Genomic DNA, 26,770 nt, shown 5'->3' with positions numbered 1-26,770 from the left:
GTAAATAAATGTACCACTTCACAAAAGTATTGGAGTAAAAGTAGAACAAAATTAAAATACTCAAAGTCCCCAAACATTTTGTGTGATCAGTGTGTGTGTGTGTTAAGATCTGATCCTCCTGAATTACAGAATTGAATGTTGGCAGATGGGGAGGACAGACAGACAAATTATTCTGTCTGTCTCATTTTTCTCGGACGACCACACAGATCAATTATTTATTTCACGTGTGGTCCCGAGTACAATAGGAGCCTTAATGCATCACACGCAGGGAGATCATTAAGACCCCGGCGCTGATAAACTGACTGATTAATCTAATCTTTAATATATAAAGTACAAGAATTTTATTTTACCTATTAAAAAAAAACTCCTCTCCAAATCTCAGATGGTGCCGTAATCTGTACACCATCTTGGCACATATTGTTTCAGAGCCATAATCCCCGGATATGCTGTTAAAATCCCTCAGGTTACCGGCCACACTTCTGTTGCCTCGGGCTAATCTCAGATTATGGTTATTATCACATGCAGACCAGATCCACCAGAAGTGAAAGGGAACTTCTAGGTGTCTTATGACAACTTCATATAACTCAATGGATTAATGGTTTATGGTGCTTCCGAAGATTTTATATCAAATTTATAAATAAAGAGACATGGCAGCTAAATATGGCAATTCATTCTTTAAAAATATATATATTTATTAAATAAAATGTTGTACATTTTTGCATACATAAGATAAATGTATATATAGTAAAGTTTAAATCATAAAAACATGCTCATGCTGTTAATTGCCATTTTAGAAACATTTGTGTAATTAAATTTGGCAATTTTATTCCACAATTTGTCAAAATTCTGTTTCATTTTAAACCCAAATGCAGAGTCCAGTCCTTAAAAGTTAATTGCTATTTTTTCTTTTATTGATTTGGGGAAAATATCCACAATCTTAGCCCTTTAAAAAGTTTGTTTGCACCATCAGCTGTGGTGAGTTTAGCTACCAGATGGTAGACTTTTGGTGTTTGTGACACATGGCTCTGAGTGAAGCCACGGCCAGATCGCCCAGCCCAAGATAATTGGAATTTCATTAAGGTCTTGTTTGTGTGTGTGTGTGTGTGTGTGGTGAGTGTGTGTCTATACAGTGTGTGTGTATGTGTGTTGAGAGTGGGTGTGGATGTTTATGAGTCTGCATGGGTGTGTTTCTCTGTATTAAATATTGAGGATGGGGGTGGCAGGGTGAGGGGGGGCAGGGACTCCACCTGCTGCCACCTGTTCATCTGCTCCGTCTTATAAAAGCTGCTCCCTCCCTGTCTCCGGGATCACAGACACCTTGGACTCTTCAGGCTGTCCACTATCTGGACTAACAAGTATCTGACACACACTGAGGGGAGCCTCTGAAGAACCCCTGAAAAACTCCTGAACCCGGGGACGTACATCCGTTTTGATTCCTAACCTTTAAAAACCATGAAGTCTCGGCGACCCAGCTGCACCGACTCTGGATCCGAGTCCTCGGAAACCGACTCCAAGAGCCCGGAGAAATACGAGACGGTCACGAGGAGACGGATGGCGGCCAACGCCAGAGAGAGGAAGAGGATGGAAGGCTTGAACACGGCCTTCGATCGGCTACGCAAAGTGGTCCCCCAGTGGGGCCAGGACAAAAAGCTGTCCAAGTACGAAACCCTGCAGATGGCCCTCAGCTACATCCTGGCCCTGAACCGGATCCTGACGGACGCCAGGAGGCACAACGCGCCTCACAGGCAGTGGCTGGACCTGCAGTTTGACTGCGTGCAGCCCGAGAGCTACCCGTGCCTCATGAGGTACGAGTCCGCCACCGAACAGGACTACATGCACTCGTCGTTCTCGTACGAGCTCGACGGCCATCAGGTCCACGCGTAAAACCGCCACTCGGCCGATAACCAGTCATGTTGTCGGATGTGAGTGACAATGTGAATATTTTATCAGTAAATACATTTGTATTGCATTATTTTCTTTATTATTTCTTTTGAACCCGCAACGTTGAGCATTTTTTTTGTTCAAAGTGTAGCGATGACGATAAATGTAGCATCATCTTAACGACCGCTAGATTGTACTAAAACAGGTGATCTTGTATTTTTATTATCAGTTATTTTGATACGGCCTCTAAAAAATGTTTAGTGCAATGTTCAATGGATTCTGGGAAAATCATTGTGGTCTTTAGTTGCATCGTCAAGTCATTATGTAACTACTTTGTCAAAGTGTAAGTACGTGTTTGTAGAGTTGAAAAATAGATTGTTATTTTTCCACATGCAGACCTATATTTTGTTGAATCAAAGTTTTTGATCCAAAAATAAAAAAATATCTTGTAAGAAAAAGCGTTTTCTGTTCTTTATTATCTTCTTATCTGGGTTTGAAGATAATTATGATGGTAAAATATGGGAACTGTATGAAACAGTTTATACTGTATGTAACTACATTACATGTTCAATTTGAGGACATTTGAAAAAGTTTACACAACAGCACATGTTGCTGCATAATCTTCTAATTTCCAATAAAAAAAAAACGTAATTGAATCTGAAAAGCTCTGGAATTTTAACCCTTGTGATCTCAATTTGTCTCTCTTTGTGTGGCTTTAATGCTGGAAACTAATAAAAACGAGGGTCGTCAAGGAGAACAACTAATTTAACAGCACACCCCTTGTTTTGTGTGTCAAGTTCTCAGTGGGAGTTATGGCCGCTCACGTCCGCTGCACCGCCTTCGCTCGGCCCCCTGGGGGATAAATCCTCCTTTTGTCCCGAGCATCCTGTGTCCTGAGATAAGACACCTTTTACGTCAACGGCGAAACACAACCTCAACCTTTAAAATAGACTATTTCTAATTCTAAAACAACACATTTGGGAGTTTTAAACTGTTAAACTGATTCCACATGATCCGTAACCGTCTGTTTGCCGGGAGCCACGCGGGTATACAGATTTAATGGCAATCATCGGCGACTGAAAAAGTGATTGTTCAAGATTTGAAAAAAAAAGTTGGTGGCACAAGCCACAGCAGATTAAGGAAAAGCCCCGTGTGCCAGATCCTGCCACAGCTTCAGAGGGGGAGCAGAAATTAAACTCTATTGTGAGGTAATGGCTGCATGTAATCGCTCTGTTCGCGGCCGCTGAAGCATGAACGCCCCCCCATCGCTCGGACCCCCAAACTCTATCTGCTTTAAGTATAAGACGTCTACAGCACTGTATTAACTGTACTGTCCAAACTGCTAATACACTACTACTATAACTCCACTCCCACTATTTAAATCCACACTCAAACTCATCTGTTTAAGACTGTTATCACTGTACGGGGTGTCCTTGAGTGTTCAGGAAGGTGCCTATAAATTAAATGTATTATTATTATTACTGTGCATCTTATGAGCAACCACTAAAGCATTGCATGTTGGGGTTTGGCAGAAACCAAACCCTGATACAGATGGTCCGTAGTGCGAATGTTTGCATACTTATTAAACGCTTTCTGACAGTTGGCATGTTAAAAAACAAGAATAGACGGCAGAGTCAAAAGTGCGTCATGGTAATGAGGTTGGAGGCCGTCGGTGACACTGCAATTACGCTCCTCATTAATTCGGTCACAAGCCGCAAAACAGTTGGCGACTGGAAAAATATAATCGACATGCAATTAATTGATTTCCTCAATAGGGGCACGTTATCGGACGGGTCGTTAATCAATAGTGACAACAATGTGCTCAGCATGGAAGTAATTGAGAGGTCAAAACAAATTAAATTGTCTTTTGGCTGCTGAATTATTCAGTCATCCAACACGGCTGGACGTTGTTCTCTTTTATAATAAATAATAATAATGCATTTTATTTAAAACAGGTAAATGCAGTTAGTTATATAAGTTGTTTTCTGATTATTTAACTTAAAGTGCCAATTACTAACATGAAAATGATCGTTTATCTCCAACCAAATTGAGGATAGATGTGATGTGTTTTGGGTAAACCTTCCTGAAGTACGTCAACAACATGTCAGCAGCCACCGTTTTATCACCTCAATGTTTTTTAACTCAATCTCAAGACTACAAAAGCTGCAGCGGCCGGCTCCTCCCTCAACAACGCATTATGTCATCCTCTCTTTATAATCATCTCTCCAGCAGGTGTTCAGAAGCTGCCTTCACGGCTCCGCTTCACCTTTCCTCTCCGATTTAAACACACAGACAAACAAGAGTCCACCCGGCATGAAGTGCCTGAACAACCGGGCCGACAGCCACCTCAGCGGGCAGGTGGAGATGGACAGCGTGGGCACCGGTGCCTGGGTGAACCGGGGCTACTGCGGTTCCCCTCCGCCGCTGCCCCGAGCCGTCAGCACCATCTACAACCCTCAGCCCCCCTTCCAGGGCTCCGTGGACAGCGTGTACAAGCCGGACGCCGGTGCCGGTCCGTTCCCGGAGGAACCGCCGCCCCCCGACCAACGCGTGGCGAGGAAACGGAGAGGCTGCTGCTCTTTTATCAAAGGTAGGAACATTTTCAGCATTGTGTGCAACAACAACTGCTGCTGTTTGACTCCTGGCTCATCCAGAGGGAGTGTTTAAGTGTCCTTGAGCAAGACACAGATGCTGTAAATGTTGGCACGTGTCATAAAGCACTTGAGTGGTCGGTAGACTAGAAATGCACTTTATAAATATAAACTATATGAACATTTGATTCTGGTTCTGTCTGGGCCCATAAAATCCACCAATATGACTCAATATTTGATAATGACTTTATTTATAAAATTAAATACATATGTGTATGTGTTTTATATAATAACTTTACTTCAAAGTGTCACCGTCATGAAAGGTCTTGATGATTTTGCATCATGATGACAGTAATTTGCCTTCAGGCTTGTGGGGAACAACGCTGACCGAAAACACCTCCAACGACAGAGAACTGTTTGTCCGAACCACGTTGAGGGAGCTGATGGTCTATCTGGTGTTCCTGGTGGACATATGCCTCTGTAAGTATCCTACCATTCTAATCTATCCCAAATTTTGCATTTGAATGTCAAATGTCAAAAATAATGATCCTGGTAAAAAAAAAAAAAACGGTATTTACATGAATCCTCCTTCTCTAACATACCATCGAGCTCAGGAAAGTGTTATTAGATACGAGGAAAGTTGTGAGCTGAATTTTACACCTACTTTCCCCAGATTTAATATATATTATGAAACCTGTTAAATTGACATACAGGCATGAAAATGACTTCCAATGACTTCACAGACATTAATGGATAAAGATAATTGAAATGTGTCTCGATCACTAAAAAACATCACAGTGTAGTGAGTGAAATACATATTTTTTTTATTTACTTGCATGTATTTAGTCTGTGTACTTTACTGTATTGCAATCATAGATTTGTTTTCATCGTGATCGTTACAAGTGCTCACCGTTTAACAGGGTGTTACTGTTGTACAGGGCAATTAGGGCCATTGATTTGCCCATCAAAAACTCCCCCCCACCCTTGTTTTTAATGCCAACCACAAATGCACCTCCCCACCCCTCTGCCTGAAAGCCATTGTCCGGCCGAGCATTAGCAGTGAAAGGGACATGGCTACTGCTCCCTTTGCTTTGTAGCGATAAGAGCATGCGGCCTCGACCATTGTTGCATTGTCTGGCTTAGATTTACATTGTTTGACGAGGCTATTTGTGTCAGGCCGGCGCGCTCTCTCTTCAAACAAACGACGGCCCTCTAATCTGGATCCCACTTGACTGCAGCGACATGAACACACGATAAACAACACAAGTCGTCAATGAGGCCTCGCGTGCGTTACCGCTATCTCAGACTCGTTGAATGGAGCAGCGTTTGGTGCCGAGCCTGAGCAAAGCCAGATAGGAATCAACGAGTGAACAACAATGTGTTGTCTTTCAGTGACATACGGTATGACCAGCTCGAGCACCTATTACTACACTAAAGCCATGACGGACCTGTTTGTGAATACAGCCGGCGAAGGCGGGGTCAAGTTTCAGTCCATTAGCACCATGGCTGACTTCTGGACTGTGAGGTTTTTTTTACTCCACATTAATTTCCTCCATGTTTACGGTGCTAAAAGTAAGAAACAAACAATGACATGAAACTCCTTCCCTCTTCATATGACCAGTACGCCCAGGGTCCATTGGTGGATGGCCTCTACTGGACCAAATGGTACAATAACCAGTCCCTGGACAGAGGGGAGCACTCCTTCATCTACTATGAGAACATGTTGCTGGGGGTGCCCAGGATGAGGCAGATCAAAGTCGTGAACAACTCCTGCAAAGTCCACAGTGACTTCGAGAACGAGATCACGGGATGTTTCGACGTCTACGTCGATAAGAAAGAGGACGACCTCAGCTTCGGCCACTACAACGGCACTGCGTAAGTCCCTTTCTTTTACGAAGTGGCTTTTTGGGGGGTTTTTTTGCAAATAAAGACTGGAGAACCACAACAACCATTTTGTCTATGTTCCTCTTCAGCTGGACCTACCACACGGAGAAGGAAATCAAAGGTTCCTCTCACTGGGGCCTGCTGACCACGTACAGCGGAGCAGGGTACTACCAAGACCTGGGTCTAACCAAAAACGAGAGCGCCGTCATACTGAAGGAGCTGGTGGAAAACCTGTGGCTCGACCGGGGTACCAGGGCGGCCTTCGTCGACTTCTCCACTTACAACGCCAACATCAACATGTTCTGCGTCATCAGGTAACTCACGATGGCGACACATTGATTTGACACCAATGAATTGGTTGACGAAGGTTTTATCCGCTCTATCAGGTTGGTGGTTGAATTCCCAGCGACCGGTGGAGCGATCCCGTCCTACCAGATCAGAACAGTCAAACTAATCCGCTACATCAACACGTGGGATTATTTCATCCTCGGCTGCGAGGCGGTTTTCTGCTTATTCATTCTCTATTATGTCGTGGAGGAGATTCTCGAGCTACGAATACACAAGTTCTCCTATTTTAAAAGCATCTGGAACATACTGGATATTGTCGTCATCATGGTAAGAAAACATAATCCTTATTAATTCTCTTGATTTTTGCTTTTCAAATAAGTGAAACGATTCTCCTTCCCCAGCTAGCCATGGTTGCCATTATCTTTAATATTTTCCGAACCGTCAAAGTGGACAAGTTGCTTGGCAAACTGCTGGAACAGCCCGGTATCTACGCCGATTTCGAATTCCTGGCCTTCTGGCAAACGCAGTACAACAACATGAACGCGGTGAACTTGTTCTTTGCGTGGATCAAGGTAAAGCACGAACATCTTTCACTCAAAGAAATGATCCGTCTCGACATTAATCCCGAAATTATCTGGTGTTTCCTTCAGGTTTTCAAGTACATCAGTTTCAACAAGACCATGACTCAGCTGTCCTCCACGCTGGGTCGATGTGCCAAAGATATCTTGGGCTTCGCCATCATGTTCTTCATCGTGTTCTTCGCCTATGCTCAACTTGGATATTTGCTCTTTGGGACGGAGGTCGAATCTTTCAGTACCTTCGTCAAGTGCATGTAAGAGCAGCTCGGCAGGAGACATTTAAATAGGTGGACTGATCGTGAATTAATCTTTTGTTTTTCTTTCTGCAGCTTCACACAGTTCAGGATAATTCTCGGAGACTTTGATTATGATGCCATCGACCGAGCCAACAGAGTTCTCGGGCCGATCTACTTCGTCACCTACGTGTTTTTTGTTTTCTTCGTTCTGCTGGTAAGTCATTCGGCTTCGCGTGACCTTCGATTTTACGAGGAGAAAGACTTTATCTCTGAACGTATCTGTCCCTCAGAACATGTTCTTGGCCATCATAAACGACACATACTCGGAGGTCAAGGAGGAGCTCTCATCCCAAAAAGATGAGCTACAGATTACTGACATCATCAAACAGGTAAAGATAATCAGATTCACGTAACCTTCAGCTTTACAAGAGCTACAAACAACAATGGCTTCCTCTTGTGATCCAGAGCTACATGAAGACGTTCACAAAGTTGAAACTTAAAAAGGAGAAAATATCAGATGTTCAGAAGGCGCTACGATCTGGATCGGGAGAAATTGAATTCAAGGACTTCAGAGAAACTCTTAAAGAGTAAGTGACAAAATATAAGAAAGAAGTTTTCTTATTGAAAGCGAGGATCAAAGGACAGAGATCGGTTTATGCTGTATAGATTGTTAAACCTGGTCTATATAAATAAAATACGCTAACTTTTGTATGAAACGTAAGTGACCCTCACCGCTCTGATGATTTGTAGGATGGGACATGCCGATCATGAAATTTCTGCTGCCTTCTCACGCTTCGACCACGACGGGAACCAAATTCTGGACGAGGTCGAGCAAGAACGGATGAAAATCGAGCTGGAGGAGAAGAGGGTTTGTTTGATAAGTCTACACTGTTGGACTTCATGTTTAGCTTAACGAGGATTAAAAGGCATGTTATGTTAGAATTAATTTACAATTTCTTCTGTCAGGATGCTCTTTGCGCTGAACTCAACCATCTTGGGATACATTTTGGGAAGGAATTATTAGAGAAGCATCCTGTAGCATCCAATGAGCAGAAGAACCACTCCAGTCATACCTTCGTGGATCGGGAACCGTTTCTAAGGTGGGAAGAGTTTTTACATTTAACCTCTGACAAATTCCTTCCATTACAATGGAATTAAAACTGAATTACCTTTCTCTCACCGTGAAAGGCTGGCCAGACAGGTTCTGCAGCTTGAAAGCTCTGTGGCCGGCATCACATCTAGGATCGAGTTGATTATGGAGAAACTGGGATTACAAGAGAAAGCTAAAGGAAACGAAACTGCAAGGAAACTCACCGGGACCAAGAATGACGTGAGTACCGAAATGTGTCCTTAAACCTTGTTGTATGCATCAAATGCTTTATTTTTTTGCTAATGCTGATAATGAGATCATGGAATACACTAGGGGTCAACAGATGTGGCTTTTTCAGGGCTGATACCGATTATTACTAATCAAGGAGACCGATATTTGGAACCAATTGACTAAAAGTGTACAAATATAGAATACAAAACTTGAAATTCCTTAAAACATGTTTAATTCAAAGAACCTTTCAACATGACCTAAAAGTGCAGCATGATTATGAAGTTGGCCTAGAATACACTGATCCTATTTTGAAGCTACATAACTGTGTTCGTGATTGCACCATTAAAACAAACCTTTAAAACAAATATTTCTGTCTCATTTTCGATTTACCCCTATCCAGAGTGACGACGCTGCCTCAGACGGGAGCGTCCTGGTTTGCGTGGACAGAGGGACGAAGGCCCAGGTGTCGTCGAGGAGACCAGCGGTTTGCGCCAAGTCCACGTACGACTGCCACATGTGATTGACCTCTGAGAAACAGAACCACGGGGTTACCTGGAGGTCTGCTGACACATAACGGTGAACAGGTCACACACCAACAATCATTTGTGCCTCACAACTATCCGGTGTTCAAAGTCTGGATTCTTCAGGTTGAAAAACAAACAAACTGGACAGTCAGATCAAGGATGACGTGGCAATATTACAACACTCATTTCATGGACATGTGTAAATAGTGTATAAATACATTTTTTGACATAATTTGCTTACTAGGCAGCTGCACTAGAGCGAATATAATAAACTAGGTCAAGTTAACTATATGACTACAATGTTCTAGATGAGACCTGATTTGTAAATCTACATATCAATGTTGTGTAATATACATTTATTTCAAGAATAGGTTAGAAAAATAAAGTTATGCAAAATAATCCAATATTATGCAGAGTGCGTACGCAACTTAACATCTGACTGCTTGCTTTAGTCATTTAATGTTTATGAATGTTCAAGTTCTATTACAGCTGCTCAAAGCTATCGGCCCCTTGGCTTGTTTGCAACATAGTGAGATGAAATAATTCCCCGATTATGTTGTATAAATAAAATATATTTGTCCAATAATTATTCATTATCTTTGTCCACTTCCCAAGCCGCCAATACATGATGTTGTAACAAAGCAAATGTGAATTTAAAAACATTTTTTCCATCAAACACAAAATGATTTGAACCGGGAAGCAGTATCCCATTGGAAAGGATGTTTTAAAAGATGTGGTCATTGTGTGTTTCATACCTCCTAAGATTACTGCAAGCAAAAAGGTTATTGAGCAAATATTAAGAAAACAGTGTATTAAACATTTAAGTGGTACAAATGTCCGAACCTCGGTTTAATAAATGCCGAACATCTTGCAGTGAATTTTCGCTTCGCTGTCTGAAGCACATTTTATTAGTGTCTAATAAATGAGCATCCAGGTTCAAACGTTTCTTTATTTTAAGTCAGTTATTAATTTTTTTCCCCTCTAAATGGGAAAGAAATGTAATTCATCCTTTATTATTAAACATCACTTGTGTTGTTGAACTCATATCCATTATTGTCATGAAAGCAAATTTGCCATTACATTCAATATTTTTAAGCAACAAAATGAACATGTCATAAGCGTGCAGTTCAAGCTGAAACATCATCCGCTTCCCGCTGCGTTCCGAAAGATGGCACACAAAATTAAAAATGGGAAATTCCACAATGCAAAAAGGAATTTAGGTTTGCAATAGAGCCTCTGCAGATAACACAAAGTTTGATTTTACTCACACATCAATTAAGGCTTATTCATAAATCATATTGCTGAAACTTAATGATGGCATCTCTACCTACATTATGTACATATATGAAGGTTTGTGATTAAGGTTTTGTATTTACACCCTCAGCCAACATGACCCTGTTTTTTTAAACAGAAAACAACCCCCAGGTCTAATAAACAAACAACCAGAAACATTATCAAGTTTGTCGGCTAGTTCAACGGGAAAAGAAGGGTGAGCTCACAAGGAGGGGAATATATTTATACAGAATGGCACATATGCAAATAAAATCCAAATTGCAGGACGTCTTTGAGAAATCCTCATGTCACAATTTGCCAGTAAATTTTAAAAAATACTTTACTTGGAATATATAGATACATTTTTGCAAATACTGAAAAGTTTCAGAATGCACTAAAGGAGCAAAAAGGTACCCGCTGCCCCCGACAAATTAATGGTATATTTAGGAAACCTTTTACTAAATAAAAACCACCCCAATTTACAGTAAGCCTAAAACATTGGACAATTTTGTCTTTATACAAGTAAGTGAATTATGAATTATGTAAAAACGCAATGCCACATCATTAGGGGGCTGGTTTAGGTGCTGAATTAAGTCTCAAAGTGATTTGCAAAAACTCTAACAACCATTAAAAAAAAAATACCGTGAATGACACCCGGTTATCCAGAGGAGGGGAAGAAAATATTAAAAGATTCAAAATCTGTCCAGGAAACCAGCCCCCAGAATCAGCACACAGTCAGTTTAACTTCACAAAGATTGGGAGTTAAGCTGTTTTTTTAACAATACTTTCTTTATGTAATAAGCATTTTTACTTTGAGACACAGGATTATAAAGTAGTCAAATCTAGACTACATTAAGGTGTGGTGTGAACTAAAATCCATCAAAAGTCTGCAAATGACATGCTGATCACTCCGATACAAACAAAAACAAAAAAACAAGACTTTTTTTTTTTTTTTTTTTTTTTTTGCTTTTCAAGTTGTGTAGGTGACAATTTTCTTTGTACATAAAATTTACCCAAGAGATAGTACATCCCACTTAAATCTCCTTTAAAGCCACAGTTGTTTATACAAATAGTTTCTTCACATGTACTGGAAAGGCGAACCACCATTCCAGGGCCTCTATTCACAAAGCATTTTTCATTAATATATCAAAACAGGACTGAATTTCGATAATGAGCTATGAAGCTACGTCCAGACCAACGTTTTAGCAAGTTGCTTCATCCTTGTGGCTCAGTGCAGCTTGTAGCATAAATTCACAGTGACCGATCGTATCCACTTTCATCACTTTATGCCATTTTAACAAACTGACCTATATCACAAACATGAACTTGCGTCAAAGCGTTAAGACTCAAGTGGCGTTTTGTATTCTGTTGTATAAAAATGACAGTAAGTATGAATAGGAAATAAGCAAAGTCTGTAACAAACACTGAGATATTTAAAAACAAATATTGGCAAACTGAGAGCGATATTGCTATAGTTTGATCATTTTAAATACTTGTTAGAAAGTTTGAGGTTTTTCCGAAGGACTTTATGTTCCAGTGAGATGCTGGAGTAATACGATGGCTTGTAGTAACTGTGCTTTTAACTCTAATAATATATGTTTCTATGAGGACATTTTGTGATTTTCAGATACATTTATGCTCAAATTCTGAATAAGGGGGGTTGGGGGTGGTAACCATTAGTTTTCAAGGACTACACTCATTCAAAATGTCCATTAACATCTACTGAGACAAAGACGGTTGGTTTGGCTTAACTTCAGAAGCTCAAGAGCACTTTCCCATTAACAGAACTATGAATTATGATCAAATAAATGTTGTTTTTTAAGTTCTGAGTGAGATGGACACTGTGCTTTAAAACAAAAACGGTTAGACTAGTTTGTTCAGGAGCAACTTTTAGCTACAAAGGCTTTGTGAATATGGCCCCCGCCCTTCTTCTAACACGGCAGCATCACCCAGATGAAAGAGTGCCACGTGGTCTAAAAGGGTTGACAACATCCTCTTGGTACTACACTTAGTTTTAGGGGCCAGCTCACTGTGTTTGGTAGCCAGCCATGCTGAAGTTGGCCAGGTTGGACATGACTGGACCGGGTGGAGCTGCAGCCTGGGCCGACTGAGATCCAAAGCTCTCCACCCAAGCTGGAGACTGGGACTGCCTGTCAAAGACACCGCAAACGCCCAGTTAGTATGACTCCAGTCGCTGCATACAAACATCCATACATAATTTAATGAATGAATGACCCCCAGGCTTGACAAAAATATCTGTTTCCTCTTGGAGAAAATTAGGAAATTAAATGACGGAGGTAAACCTTCAGGCCTGTGAATTAATTGAATACATACTACGGAGTAAAACTCACTCTACTCCAAATCCTTGCTGGTTCCAGGTCTGTCCGTACATGCTGTAGGAGGGAACTTGCCACCCATTGGTCACATACTGCCCATACTGCTGCTGCTGGTGCTGCTGCTGTTGTTGTTGTTGTTGTTGCTGCTGCTGCTGCTGTTGTTGCTGCTGCTGCTGCTGCTGATGTTGCTGCTGCTGTTGTTGCTGCTGCTGCTGCTGTTGTTGCTGCTGCGGATTCCCATAGACTTGGTTCCACTGCCCCCACTGACTGTACTCAACCTGAGTGACACAAACAGAGCGTGAAGTCAATACATGTCTCTCCCATTAGATATAAAACCTCTATACTCAATGAAGTACTGCAAGAAAAGGGCAAACAAAAAAAAGAAGAAAAAGAAATGTAATTCACCCTTTGGAAAAGTTAATTTAATTGGTTAATGGTTTCCCTACCTGCTGTGGACTTTTTGCAACGTCAGGAGACTCTTTGCCCCAGAAGCACTTCACTATGTGTCCTTCGATGGCTGTGCCGTTCACCGACACGATGGCATGGGCAGCACTGTCATGGGAGGAAAACCTTGAAAAGAAAAGAAAAAAACAGCAGCTTAGCAGTCAACTTTATCAGAAAAGAAATTCCATCAGGCAATTCAGAAAATACAGAGAATAAAAACTCCAGTAAAAGTCCTGGCTGGCACGTCATCGAGCTATGCTCTGTGCTTGTGTCGACATCTAGAGGCCAAATGCTGAAACGTACGGAGGCATTACCTGATGAAAGAGTATCCTTTCTCTGGGAAAACTCTGATTTCCATTATTTGACCAAACGGTGAGAAGGTCTGGCGCATTAGGTGTTCTGAAAGGATCAAACAGATAAAGACGTTTATGTGGTTGGTTCTTAAATTGTATGATAAGCAATGACACTTCTACTGTTGCATGCGTCTTGAGAGATCATGACACTTACCTGAAAGTCCAGACTGGATCCCTCCACAGTACACGGTACAGTTCTGTGGACTGGACTGAGTAAGCACATCATCGAACCGCAGCTGCTTTGAGCCATCTGAAATAAAAACAAACAACATTTGTGAAGCTCAAACACACTACAACATCTTCAAAAGGATCACACACTACAACATCTTCCACCGGGAGGAATCCTAGACAAGCATGTCTGGTCTCCAAACTAGGTTTTGTCACGAAACACACAGAGGAAGTGACACAGAAGAAGTGACACAGGAAATTACTTAATACTATGCGTGAGACAGGATAAATGTATTCATGCACTAGTTTGCATAGATTAAACAAAGAAGAAAAGAAAATGAGTGAAAGCATGGATTGGGATGAGGTTGTCATCATGCCACATGCCTTTACAGTTTATTCCATTCCAACTTTGGTCCGTGTCGCAAATGCAACACATAAAATAAAGTTCCCAGTGTTACAGGCAGACCTCTCCTCTTGGGTTAACTTTGCTGGTAAAAACTCAGATACACCAATAATTGTGCAGGCACAAAAACTCACTGTCCTGGATGCTCTTCGGGGCTGGTGGTTTACGCGTTGCCCAGTTGGTCCTGATTTGGCGTCCTCCAAGCCACTGTCCACCCATGTTAATGATGGCATTCTCTGCATCCTATAAAATCAAAATCAAAGGCAGTTACCCCTCTAGAGTTTATGAATCTTTAAAGTTGATTGGCGCCTATAATCGGCCCTCAAAAATACACATTACTGTTTGTAGTCTACGTTTTACTGAAACTGGTGATGGTGTAATGTTAGATGAGTCAAGTTGCAGTGGCTACGGATTCAATTATGACTAATCATATTGAATTACTGTAAAGGCATTAAAGTAGGATAATAAACAGAAAATAGAAATAACCTTCAGTCTGTGTTCTTGCACTGGAGCCTTACCAGTTTGTTGTAGAAGGACACAAATCCATACCCCTTTGATTTGCCTGTCGTCATGTCCTTCACAACACGGGCATCCCTAAGGGGAAACGTGAAAACAACTTCAGTGCACTTTCCAGTAGACATGTTTCAAACTAAAAAGGCACCACGCAAAACACACTGAACAGTGAATCCTCCACTCTGTCCTACATTAAAGTACATTAGCTATCATGACCTTGTGCCGAGCACTGACTCGTAATATAACTTCAAAGCAACACTTTGAGACAAAAAAAAAAAAAAAAAAAAAACAAGTACAAAAACATGCAGCCTACTGTAATGTTTTTAAACTATTTCAGACGTATTAATGGCTCCTAGCACCACTTCTTGTTCAATTTTCTCAACATTAGGCTACTGATTTAAGTTCACAAAAGGAAGATTATAGGGATTACCATGCATTCTTAAAATCTGCTGTTGGTGCTCTTCTTACAAATAGAAATATATATAGAAAATATCAAAAGAGAAAAAAGGAATTAAACGGCATACATGGCCTGTTAACAGATTTCTTTATTTTTCCTGGTCAATTCTTTACCACCAATATGGAGTATGGAGTTTGGGGAGCTGCAAATTTTGAGAAATTGACATTTTCAGAGACTTCGGAAGAGGATCATTGCACTACAAACAACACTATGCAAATCAAAACGAGACAACTTCAACATAGATTTAGAGGAATACATTTGAGTGTTGAGATTTGTTAATCTAAGCTAGATCATGTTAATACATAGCATCTACAAATAAAGACATATGGAAAGAATGGAATAAATAGAGAAAAAAAAACTACATCTGAGTCTCCAGAGTGCACAGTTCCTTGCTGTTAGCCTTCAAGCTCCTGTCCAATCCTATGAGCATTTCTGTAAAATAACCAAAGTGCTATTACTTCACTGAGACCCACAACTAAAAGCTGTTCAGGTTCATACACACAGCTTACATGTTGCTGACATGCAGTTTACTTACCACACCCTAAATATGCAAAGAAAGGCAACGAGAGCAGGCTAAAAGCTGACACTTGAAAAACAGAGACACATTACACTACTAAGTAAGTTACGGCAACAAAGCTCTTAAGAAGTTACAGGAATTGTATTGGAAATCAATAAATGAGGCTTTTCCAATCTGTCGAGGTTTTTTTTTTAAACATGATGTTAAGAGGTTTGGTCCATTCTGATATTTACTTTCATGTGATACAGTACTTCAATTATGTCTTTCTAAGATCAATGATGCTTGCATGCATGGATGTAGTGTCATGATATAATTTAAATGAGACAAAAAAAGATGTTTAGTTGAAGAAAAAGGAATTGTTGTCTTGAAAATGAACCATCTCTGTTGATTTCTAAACGTTGCATCTCACAAGATATAACTTGGGTTTTCACTCTTTGTGTTAATCTTTTCCCAGTGAACACAGGGAGGAGGAGGAGGGTGGGGGGACGGGACATCATGCAAGAAAAGGGGGATGTTGCAGTTCATGGTCGGAAACCTTAACCCCATAGGACAACAGGGTGTCCAAGTGTTTCATAATAATCCCTTGATTTTGTTCCAATATAAGATGATTTATCTGAGATCAGACGTGAGCTCATAAGACAGTTGTTTCAGAGCAAATGTTTACAGGAGAGTATAATGAAGTACTTAATACTGCCTAACTTCAGAGAAATCTACATCCTTGCACTGTAGCATTCAAACGGATGCACTGCATGTAAAAAGAAGAATCCTTTTAAGTGAAAACTTACGAGATTTTCCCAAATGGTCCAAATGCAGCCTTGACATCCTCGGTGGTGATTTCAGGGCTCAAGTCTCCCACAAAAACATGGAAGTGATCTAGAATGACACAAAGGACAAACAAAGATAGGAAAGAAACCGTTTACAATCCTCTGGTAACCTTCAATTTCAGGCAGATTGTAAAAATCAATAGGTGAACACTTACTGGATGTGTCTTTCTTCTGGCTACTTGGAGTGGTGGCCCAGTTTACTTTGACCTCCTAACAGAGAATTGAGAAAATAAGACATGTTATACACAAAGAACAAGGACCACTGATTACTTCATGAAGGCCTAACCCTGCTTTAAATTGCCATACCTTTCCTAATATCTTCCTCCCATTCATGGCTGCGAGGGCTGCAGCGGCATCTCTGTGTTCAAAGAACTCCACAAAGCAATAGGGGTCATTGCTTGTATGCTGCAAAAGGGGACAAGGTCAAAAGCAAAAGTTCAAAAAGGGTTGGTTACACTCCACTGTGATGAAATGTGATGCACCTGCAGCTAGAAATAATTACAATAATTGTCTCTCGGTCGCTTACCTCTGTAATCATTTTACAACTTTTGCAAGGCCCAATCTGGGTGAAGAGTTGCAAAATCAAAATTTCTGTTACATCCCTGGAGAGGTTTCCCACATAGCTGCCGGGGAAAGAGAGGGGGGGGTGATTTAGTGAGAGCCGCTAATAGTTACGGTTTCCTCCGGTTAACGGGGTGCTACAGCTTGTTATAACGTTGCTTGTTCTGAAAAATGACGCTCACGGTTAACACGGTTAGCATTTGTCGGCGAGTTACTTTTGTGACGGCATTTGCATTAACGTTAGCTTGACGGACTTTCAAGCTAGCTAGTTGTGTAGCGGCTGACGAGATAGTTAGCCGCCATTAACACGTACGCATAACTCACGCACAAATAGATATATATTAAAAAAAATATTCACGTTGTTATTTTATTTAAGCTTATGTTGACTAACCTGACGTTAACAGGGCTTTAAATATGCGTTTTGTCTGTCGGTATTAACCGGGGTTTTGTTGACAGCGGGTAGCGTTAGCTAAGTTAGCCACCGGTTCCCGACGTTAGCTAAGCTTTCCATACCCAAACGCTGTAGTTAGACAACTAAAACCACTTACAGGGTCTTGGGGTGGCTATCGTCGTCCATGGCCGAAGACGACAGCTCACGTCAACCGACTCCGGTGTACGCTGTTAATTAACTAGTTTCAGCGACTAGCTAACTAGCTCTGAAGGTAGCTAACCAGCTCTGAATGTAGCTAGCCGGGCGCCAGGGTCTACGTCACGCTCCAGAGGGCGCGCGTGCGTGGGTGGTTTGGTGCATGTGTATGAAGAGCCGAGGTCAGAGTGAGGTAACGAAAAGACACCATTTTATTTTTATTTTACAGTTTTAACACCAGGTTCCAACCGTGGAAATTAAAAATGTTTTAAATATATATAATGTTCATCGAGGTGGTTAATTAATTAAGGGGAAATAGGCAACGTCTGGTAATATTCGCTCAGAGACTTTTATTTTGAAATGGGTGGGTGGGGCGAGCTCGTTTTACTCACCGGTGAACCACGGGGACTTTTCTGGTGAGTGTGACCACATTTGTGAACAACTGATTTTTTAAAGAAAAAATAAATCTGTCTCTTAACTGAAATCAAATGAGCAACTTGAGCTAATTTGTAAAATGTAAACAAAACAAAAAAATACTTACTTACTATTCTGCATTGCCAAACAGGCTGCCCATTTACGTATACACATTTAATAAATAATAATAAAATAAATATACATGTAAATATATTTTTAATATACGTTTTAATTCACACCACCAGATAAAATGATATCTTTCCTACTACTAGGCAAAACTCCAGCATCACCGGGAGACATAAATATATGAATAGTCAATACGTATAATATATAAAAGTTCATGTGGAAAAAGAATAGATTGCTGTGATCCTCTGGGAATATGTAAGGAAACTTTCATAACAGTCTGCCACCTTTTTTTCATATAAATACCAGCACTGGGAGGCGCCAAAGACAATCACTTTCACACTCTTTAATTAGTTTTTATTTTTGAATAATTGAAATGAAAAGGCCAACAAGTGCTTAGTTCACCTGTGTTGTTAATTTAACAAGTTTTAGTATATAAAAATACATATAAATACACATCCATTCAGTAGTGGGTGATGAGATGGCAAAGGTCTGAGATGCTCCTTGGTCAGAGCATCAGAATATTCTGGAAACTTCTCCACCATCACTGAATGAAGATTCCAGTCGTTTTCAATTCATCACTGTATTAATGAGTCCACTGACTAAAGGTGTCAATAACTGTGACACATATTCACTTGATCTCATAAATTGTGTTCTTACAACATAATAAGTTACTTACATTTACTATTTCCACTTGAGCCAAATTGGAAGAATTTGGAAGCCAATTTCTGCCACTGTCCAAAAAAAGAGAAACTTCCTCAAAATGACTTTGTATCTTAAAATAATGAGACACTTCCTCAAAATATTGATTTATTACCTCAAAATATTGACTTAACATCTAAAAATAATGACTTTGTACCTTAAAATAATGAGACAATTCTTCAAAATATTGATTTATTACCTCAAAATATTGACTTAACATCTAAAAATAATGACTTTGTACCTTAAAATAATGAGACACTTCCTCAAAATATTGATTTATTACCTCAAAATATTGACTTAACATCTAAAAATAATGACTTTGTACCTTAAAATAATGAGACAATTCTTCAAAATATTCATTACCTCAAAATATTGACTTAACATCTAAAAATAATTACTTTATATCACAAAATAATGAGACACTTCCTCAAAATATTGATTCATTACCTCAAAATATTGACTTAATATCTAAAAAATAATGACTTTGTACCTCAAAATAATGAGACACTTCCTCAAAATATTGATTTATTACCTGAAAATATTGACTTCATTTCTAAAAAAGAGGGACTTAGCATCTGAAAATAATGAGACACTTCCTCAAAATATTGACATAGTATCTCAAAATGTTGAGAACTCTTCTCAAATATTGACTTAATATCTGAAAAAAAATGACTGTATCAAAATAATAAAATGTTGTTTACATTGTCACAAATGGTCTTCCATACACATGGCCCTGATTTTGTACCAAATCCTATCAAACGAGATGTACCATGTGGGAGTCTGAGTGCACCTGTTTGTTTGTTTGTGTTTTTAGAGTGGGGTTCCCTCGTCTATGATGGCCAGACAGTTGATCTCAACGGGGCTCCAGAAGTCCCGGGAATGATTCGGGTGAAAATAAGAGTAATGCGGATCAGAGGTCTGGTTTGTGTCTGTGTGTTGGGGGGGAGGGGGGTGTGTGTTTGGGAACCCATGCCACAGGATCCAGCGCTGTCCGCCTCCTCCTCCGACATGAACCCGGCTATTTCGAGAAACTTCCAGCCCACTTTTTTCCCACGTCACTTGAAGGAATCTTTAAAGCGTCCGTCGCCCGTATAAAATGTTTCAGTGGTGGACAGCCAGCAGTAAAGGCAACAGCAGAACAGCAGCAACGGCAACGGCAACGGCAACGGCGGCAGCAACGGCGACATGAACGGCATGAAGACGCAGTCGCCGACGCTGACGATGGCCAACAACGACAGCGACCCTCTGCCGCTCGGCTGGGAGGTAAAGATAGACCCGCAGACCGGCTGGCCCTTCTTCGTGGATCACAATAACCGCACGACTACCTGGAATGACCCGCGACACGACTCCAAAAAGGTAAGACCAAAAGAAGAAAAGAAGAAAAGTTGTCAGCGCTAGCGGCTAATGTCAAACTCTTTAACGGGTATTTTGTTAGGATGCGCGCGTGCGTGTGTGTGTGTGTGTGTGTGTGTGTGCGCGTGCGGAGCTACATAGCTGTTACATATTAATCTTGTTGACTGTTGGGCCTTGTTTGGTGTCGCCCCCTCCCTCCTCCCCCCCACACAGCTCATGAGCCCGTTATAACGGCTGATCAGACCCGTTATGTTCCCGTGTCATGATCTGAACACTATTATTACCCGATGAGTCACCACGCAGCGGCGTGTAAAGCTACCTACGACGACGGGTCTCCAGCGGTGCGTTGGGAAAACACACCGCGACGTCCAGTTTAAACTTTTTATTTTTCCCCTTACAAGGAAGCCTGTGGAGTGTATAAAGTGTGTGATTAATACGTGTTGTGAAAACATGGAAGTCTGCAGAGAGAAGAGGGGGAAACACACACACACACCCTCCGTGGGTTGGAGTTTTAACCCCGCACAGGCTGCCAGTTGGTAGTCTCGTCGTCTCGGTAGATAGTACGCACTGTTGTCCAAAGTTAGTGTCCGGAAGAATCTGCTAGAAAGACACAGCTGTCGAGGGGGAGGAGGGGAGGGGGGGATAAAATTGGTGCAACGGTGCTGGCGGTGGTGTGTGCACGGTGTCCCGCACGGAAATGGCAGAGGGCAAAAGGTCGTTCACACTCACAGCTATACTTCATAACTTTTTGTCTCAGAGCAAAACATTTTTTTTAAAAAGCCACTGGCTTACATATAAATGCAGGTTTTTTCAGGGTTAAAAGATGTCAGATAAATCATTGACAGAGTGCTGAGTTTCCCAATAGACTTGTTGCACCACAGCTGTCATTTGTGTAGTCACTATGACAACAATAAAAACATAAATAACTCTGGTAATGGATATTTAAATTATTCCAGATGAAATCTCATTTGTCCGACAACCAGGAGTTTGTTGACTTATTATTACTATTATTACTATTATTATTATTATTATTATTATTATTCCTGCAATAGTGGGTCTGCATAATGACTTACTCTCATTATTATTATTCGTTTTGCGTGCATACAAATGTATTGGCTTGAAAAAGGACAAAAATGGGTGACACATGCAAAAATACATGTATATTAAACACGTGGAGTAAAACCAATCGAAACTTAAATGCAACGGCATATGAAGTACAAAAGTCAATAAAAGCAGTAGTGGATGACGGTGCATGAAAATCACAATGGCGAGTGGATGTTGTAACTTAAGTAAGTAACATAACCCAACGGTCGCAGAAGAACAGGAGCTCACAGAAGCCAGGCCAAGATAATAAAAGAAAAGACGGATCTCCATCCTTGAATAGGCAGGAGATGTTAATCACCAGATTAGACGGGCTTGGGACCTGGAAACGAGACTTAACAGGCAGGACAAAACCGATCCGTGCCCCAGAGCAGAGAGACAAGACGGGAAAAGGCAATCTGGTCACATTTGGCATTATGTCTGTTCTACACCACAACAAGTGTGTGTGTTGTTAATTTATCATATGTAGTCATCCATCGAGGGTTAGTGGTTCCCATTTGTGTAGGAGAGCGACACCGAAATACACATCCGTTCGGTAGTGGGCGATGGGCTTGCAAAGGCCCGAGATACCCCTTTTGATTCATCACTGTATTAATGAGTCCACTGACTATAAAGGCATCAATAATTGTGGCACATTTATGTTTTTGTTGACATTTACAACTATTTCCCTTGAGCTGAACTGGAATAGTGCTGTGATTAATTAAGGAAGATCTACCATGAGAGGTGTCACTGTGCTCACACACCACCACAGTTACACAGATACGTGTGAAATTAATTTAATACACGTGTGGTTGCAAAAATAACGCAAATATTGACTTCTTTCGTCGAAAGTTTCTCAATAGGTGGAGCAACAAATCAATAAAATGCCTATCTCGCTGCGTATGACATAATGACAGTGAGCTAATAGCATGTCAGTTTAGAGGGTGAGCCGCGCCGTCGTGGGCGGCGTGATTCAGCACAGATGAATGATGTCACTCTGATTGCAGAGGAAAGTTTCACACGCAAACGCAGCGTTCGTCCGACTGGAAATGGGCTTAACGCCGAGGCTCGTTTCATTTATCAAATACTCAAAGGGGCGATACATTCGACATCCCGCCGTGTCACATTTTAACCTCTAACCTTTTGCTGTCATCTCATGACTGACGGAACTTTCCAATTAAAAAATACCTTCAGCTTTTGAATAACATTTGGTTATGTGTATTAAATGTGTCATAGGTTTTTTGCAGACAACACGTTGGGCTGCAAAGATTCACATATGAATGTGACATTTATCAAGTTATGAATGCACTGGATTTAAATGTAAACCTTGAAGTGGGGGAGACTGGAAAAACTGGAAAATACTTCTACTTCTTTTTCTCAATGATAAGCAAGTAGAGCTTGGTTAAAAACACCCACATTTTGTTAGTTTCAATCGTTTTTTTATAACTTCTAATTGCTCAAAATAAGATTTTTATTAATAATTTATAATTGCCTTTAGGGCAATCCTATTTAGGATCATAATGTCTTAGTTTACTGAAAATGACTACTCTAACTAGCTTTTTGTGGCTAAATAACTTAAATAAAAGTAAGGAAACCGACATCAACGCATTCTAAGAGCGTAAAGAGTAGTTTTATTTAGGTGCTTTCCTGTCACCTAATAGAGATTTATGACACGATTGTCAGTATTCATATTTGTGAAGATATAATGGCCAACATTTTCAATAATATACCATTGGCTTTGTTTCAGGTCAGAGAAGTGTCAGCAAATGGACCCAACATACCACCAGAACCGAGTCCTCAGGAGACACCGAAAACCTTCGTGAGGGAGATGAAGCACCCCATTCTACGCCCAGGTTATGTACCCATCCCTGTCTTCCACGAGGGCGCAGAGTTGAGGCAGCAGCCGCACCCGTGCTATTCCTACATCCAGCCGAGCACCGCACAGAATATCCGGTCAGATGGGCGGACACCTTCCCCGACGCCGGGGCTCCACTGCAGGCCCAGATCGCCTTTACACGGACCTTCAGACGGCTGCTCCCCTGAACCCGGGAAGGCCAACTCGCCTGTTTCGCTAACGACAGAGGTTGGTTTTGACTGTGCATGCTGCAATACCGCAAATCTGTGATCGAATGATCAAATACCGAATTTTCACTGTTTCAATGTGGTATGTTTTCCAGGTTTACACTGCACCGCATCACCAACCGCCACGGCCCAGCAGCACTGGCCTTCAAGCAGGTTACATCACCATCCCGGTGATCCACGAGGGCGGAGGAGGCCAAGCTCAGACGCAGTCTCAGTTAAATCCCTCCGTCTACTCTCAGCGCATCCCCTACTCAGAACACCAGCAGCCCTTCCACCGCCATCAGACCGAGGAATGGCCCGGCTACTCTGCGGCGATGCAGCCGCCCCGGGAAAGAGCGTCTCCAATCCTGATTCCTCAGCACCGCGATGCTACTTCCATTCACATCCAACCTCACGTCAGCCAGTCGCCTATTAAAACGCAGCTGCTGGGAGAAAGACCACAGGTAATACAATGTTTATATATATATATTTTTTTCCCCTTGATGTTCAAAAATGTTTGATTTTCCTTGTCAGTATGCGTTGACCTAGATTGTGATGACTTCTTTGTACCTTTTAAGGCTCAGCAGCATGTCCTCACAAGAGACCCGCCCCAGAAAACGGAGCAGGAACTACAAAGCGCTCAGCAGAAACTCGAGAACACGCAGCTCCCCCCGCCGCCGCCGCCGCACATAGAAGCTGACATCCAAAAGCCTCAGCAACCTCACCAGTTCCAACAGCCTCCACATCAGCAACCTCACCAGTTCCAACAGCCTCCACATCAGCAACCTCACCAGTTCCAACAGCCTCCACATCAGCAACCTCACCAGTTCCAACAGCCTCCACATCAGCAACCTCACCAGTTCCAACAGCCTCCACATCAGCAACCTCACCAGTTCCAACAGCCTCCACATCAGCAACCTCACCAGTTCCAACAGCCTCCACATCAGCAACCGCAACAGTTTCAGCAGCCTCCACATCAGCAACCTCAACAGTTCCAACAACCTCAACAGTTCCAACAACCTCAACAGTTCCAGCAGCCTCAACAGTTCCAGCAGCCACCACAGTTTCAGCAGGCAACACCTCCGACGTCTCCACAGCCTCAGCATCCTGAACAGTCGATGCAGTCGCAGCAACCGTTCCAGCAGCCCCAGAAACCAGAGCAACCACAGCAACACACTGCAGATATCACAGTTCAGATACCTCCAAAACCCGAGGTCCAGGACACGACGGCTGTTCCCGCCGAGGCCCCGCCTGTAAAGGTGGAGGCCGAACCGGCTGCTGAGGGCCCGGTCCACCCAGGCTTGGCCAAGGTGCAGCAGATAGTCGGACGGGTTGCTAAACTGGAGCAGGAGGTGAGATGCTTTGATGGCAAGAAGAACGACAAGAGATATCTGTTACTGGAGGAGCTGCTGACCAAAGAGCTGTTAGCACTGGACTCGGTCGACCCGGAGGGTCGCGTAGATGTGCGACAGGCGAGACGGGACGGCGTCCGTCGCGTTCAGACCATACTGGAAGCACTGGAGCAACTGGAGGAGCAGCCGGCCAGGCCTGCGAGTGAGACTTCGATGGAGGGAGACAGCCTGACGCAGAAAGGAGAGCCCAGAATGATCAGCAAGGAAAATGTCGAGTTGGCAAAGGAGATATCATAATGACTTCACGCTTCACGATCAAGAGGGGAGCAGGATAACCTGTTGTGTATTTGATAGTGAACAAGTCTGCTCCGGCTAATAACTCCTCCTCCTCCTCCGTCTACAGCGTTTTGTTGAAGTTGCATGCGTTGATTAACAGTGTTGGTATTTCCCTGCCATTCAGCACATAAGTGATGGTAGCTCAGTGCAATGATGTTTTTCAAGCCAATGTTGTTGCCTTCTATGTTCTGCCAACGTCTTCATAACAAGACAGCTGTCATGATCGAGGTGTTGTCAACAATTTCTAGTCGAATCGCAGTTTGAATAAGAGGCCTTTGATAAATAAACGGGAAGAAGAAGTAGAAGTATTTTCTTAAGAAGTGTTACGTGTGGTTGCCTTTTTTTTTTTGTCTTGATCAAATATTGTATGGAGCTTTTCTTAATCCAGTCAGCAAAATCAGTTACACAAGTGCAAAGTGTCGGGGCTTTTCAGCTCAGCTCAGTGCAAAAACTCAACAGAAAAGCATTTTTCCCCTTTATAGCCACATGTCGGAGCTGCTTTGTCACAAAACACAGTGAACATGTTTATTAGATGCTGCTTTTTTTTGGTGCATTACTGATGTTTGCCATCTTTGCACTTCGCCATCACTGAAATGTATCACGCTGAAAGATCAGCAGCACGTCATTTGAACTATACGAGTTACACAAGTTTTTGATTGATGTGTTTGAGTGTTTGTATGTGCAACGGTTTACTTGTTAGTTCAAACATTATATCAATATTTATATCATTATATAGTATTTTGGTACACTTATGAATGTGTAATGACATGCGGAGGTGAGGTGTGTGTCTTACTTGAGATGTCAGACAATCAGCACTTAGTGCTAATAAGGAATCACAGTAAGAATTTGTCAGAATGTATAACTACCACAATCTGTAATAACACTAACACACACACAAAATGGCATAAAAGCCTTAAAAAAAGCAGACTGTGAGAAAGTGCCCGATTCATAAAGGGAATAAGTGAGAAAACGTCAATCCAAAGGGTTCCAAAGTTATTTTTAAATTACCCTAATTGTTCGTGTAATAATTTGTCACTATGAATATTATGAAAAGCCACCTGTGAGATAGGGTCACTGCCCAACACACCTTTTACAAACTATGGATTGTGGTGTAGTGTTGATCACTGTTTATGAGTAGCAGACTGATGTTGAAAGCAATTCACGTTGGTATGTTTGAAAATAAAAATGTATTTGACATGGATTTTTGAATAAATATTTTTGTGTTGCCACTTAACTTTGAGGATTTGAAGATGTATCCCCCGACAGTGTTCAGCTGTCTGGGAGAGAGCGAGGAGATTAACAGTTATGACTCCGTCTGAGGTCAGCTGCTCCCCGCCTTTATCCTCAGAGCCTAAGTCATGGGTGAGAACATTTTTACCCCCTTATTCCTCAGTGGGTGGGGCCGCTTAAAATATGTGTTATATGTGGTGCGTTCAGTGTTTTTTTGTTTTTTCATATAAATTTACAAATTACCCCAAATTAGGATTTAATTACTTTTGTTTGATGATAGTTTCATACCATTTTTGTTATTAGTCAGTCACTAAACATATACATACATATATGTACTATATGTATACTTGTTTATATACAGTATGTATAGGTTTAGTGACTA

General features: G+C 41.6%; 4 protein-coding genes across 4 annotated transcripts; 3 read left to right on the top strand and 1 right to left on the bottom strand.

Moving 5' to 3' along the window:
* Positions 1-1,452: 1,452 nt before the first annotated feature.
* On the top strand, positions 1,453-1,884 carry atoh7 (atonal bHLH transcription factor 7; the record flags this gene model as incomplete). The annotated part of the gene is made up of 1 exon (XM_084020954.1): positions 1,453-1,884. The coding sequence occupies one exon, from the start codon at positions 1,453-1,455 to the stop codon at positions 1,882-1,884; it is 432 nt and encodes a 143-aa protein (XP_083877080.1).
* Positions 1,885-4,194: 2,310 nt separating this feature from the next.
* Positions 4,195-11,248, top strand: pkd2l1 (polycystic kidney disease 2-like 1; the record flags this gene model as incomplete). Its single annotated transcript, XM_084021782.1, has 15 exons — positions 4,195-4,471; positions 4,839-4,952; positions 5,865-5,992; positions 6,094-6,347; positions 6,446-6,670; positions 6,743-6,971; positions 7,046-7,216; positions 7,295-7,476; positions 7,552-7,672; positions 7,749-7,847; positions 7,924-8,045; positions 8,209-8,326; positions 8,425-8,558; positions 8,647-8,788; positions 9,180-11,248. The coding sequence occupies 15 exons, from the start codon at positions 4,195-4,197 to the stop codon at positions 9,297-9,299; spliced, it is 2,436 nt and encodes an 811-aa protein (XP_083877908.1). The 3' UTR covers positions 9,300-11,248.
* A 368-nt stretch (positions 11,249-11,616) lies between these two features.
* tial1 (TIA1 cytotoxic granule-associated RNA binding protein-like 1) lies at positions 11,617-17,868 on the bottom strand. The gene is made up of 12 exons (XM_084021783.1): positions 17,700-17,868; positions 17,117-17,213; positions 16,897-16,995; positions 16,746-16,800; positions 16,552-16,639; positions 14,798-14,873; positions 14,414-14,522; positions 13,863-13,958; positions 13,670-13,754; positions 13,358-13,481; positions 12,927-13,189; positions 11,617-12,725 (listed from the first exon to the last, which is right to left on the bottom strand). Exons 1-12 carry the CDS (start codon positions 17,726-17,728, stop codon positions 12,602-12,604), a joined length of 1,245 nt encoding a protein of 414 aa, XP_083877909.1. The 5' UTR covers positions 17,729-17,868; the 3' UTR covers positions 11,617-12,601.
* Positions 17,869-20,044: 2,176 nt separating this feature from the next.
* bag3 (BCL2 associated athanogene 3) lies at positions 20,045-26,382 on the top strand. The gene is made up of 4 exons (XM_084021339.1): positions 20,045-20,332; positions 23,157-23,492; positions 23,587-23,934; positions 24,049-26,382. Exons 1-4 carry the CDS (start codon positions 20,162-20,164, stop codon positions 25,117-25,119), a joined length of 1,926 nt encoding a protein of 641 aa, XP_083877465.1. The 5' UTR covers positions 20,045-20,161; the 3' UTR covers positions 25,120-26,382.
* The last annotated feature ends 388 nt before the right edge of the window (positions 26,383-26,770 follow it).

This window comes from Eutrigla gurnardus (genome assembly GCF_963514095.1).
Source record: "Eutrigla gurnardus genome assembly, chromosome: 11".
NCBI lineage: Eukaryota > Metazoa > Chordata > Actinopteri > Perciformes > Triglidae > Eutrigla > Eutrigla gurnardus.
The sequence above is the reverse complement of the archived record's forward strand: the minus strand, read 5'-3'. Positions and strand labels throughout refer to the sequence as shown.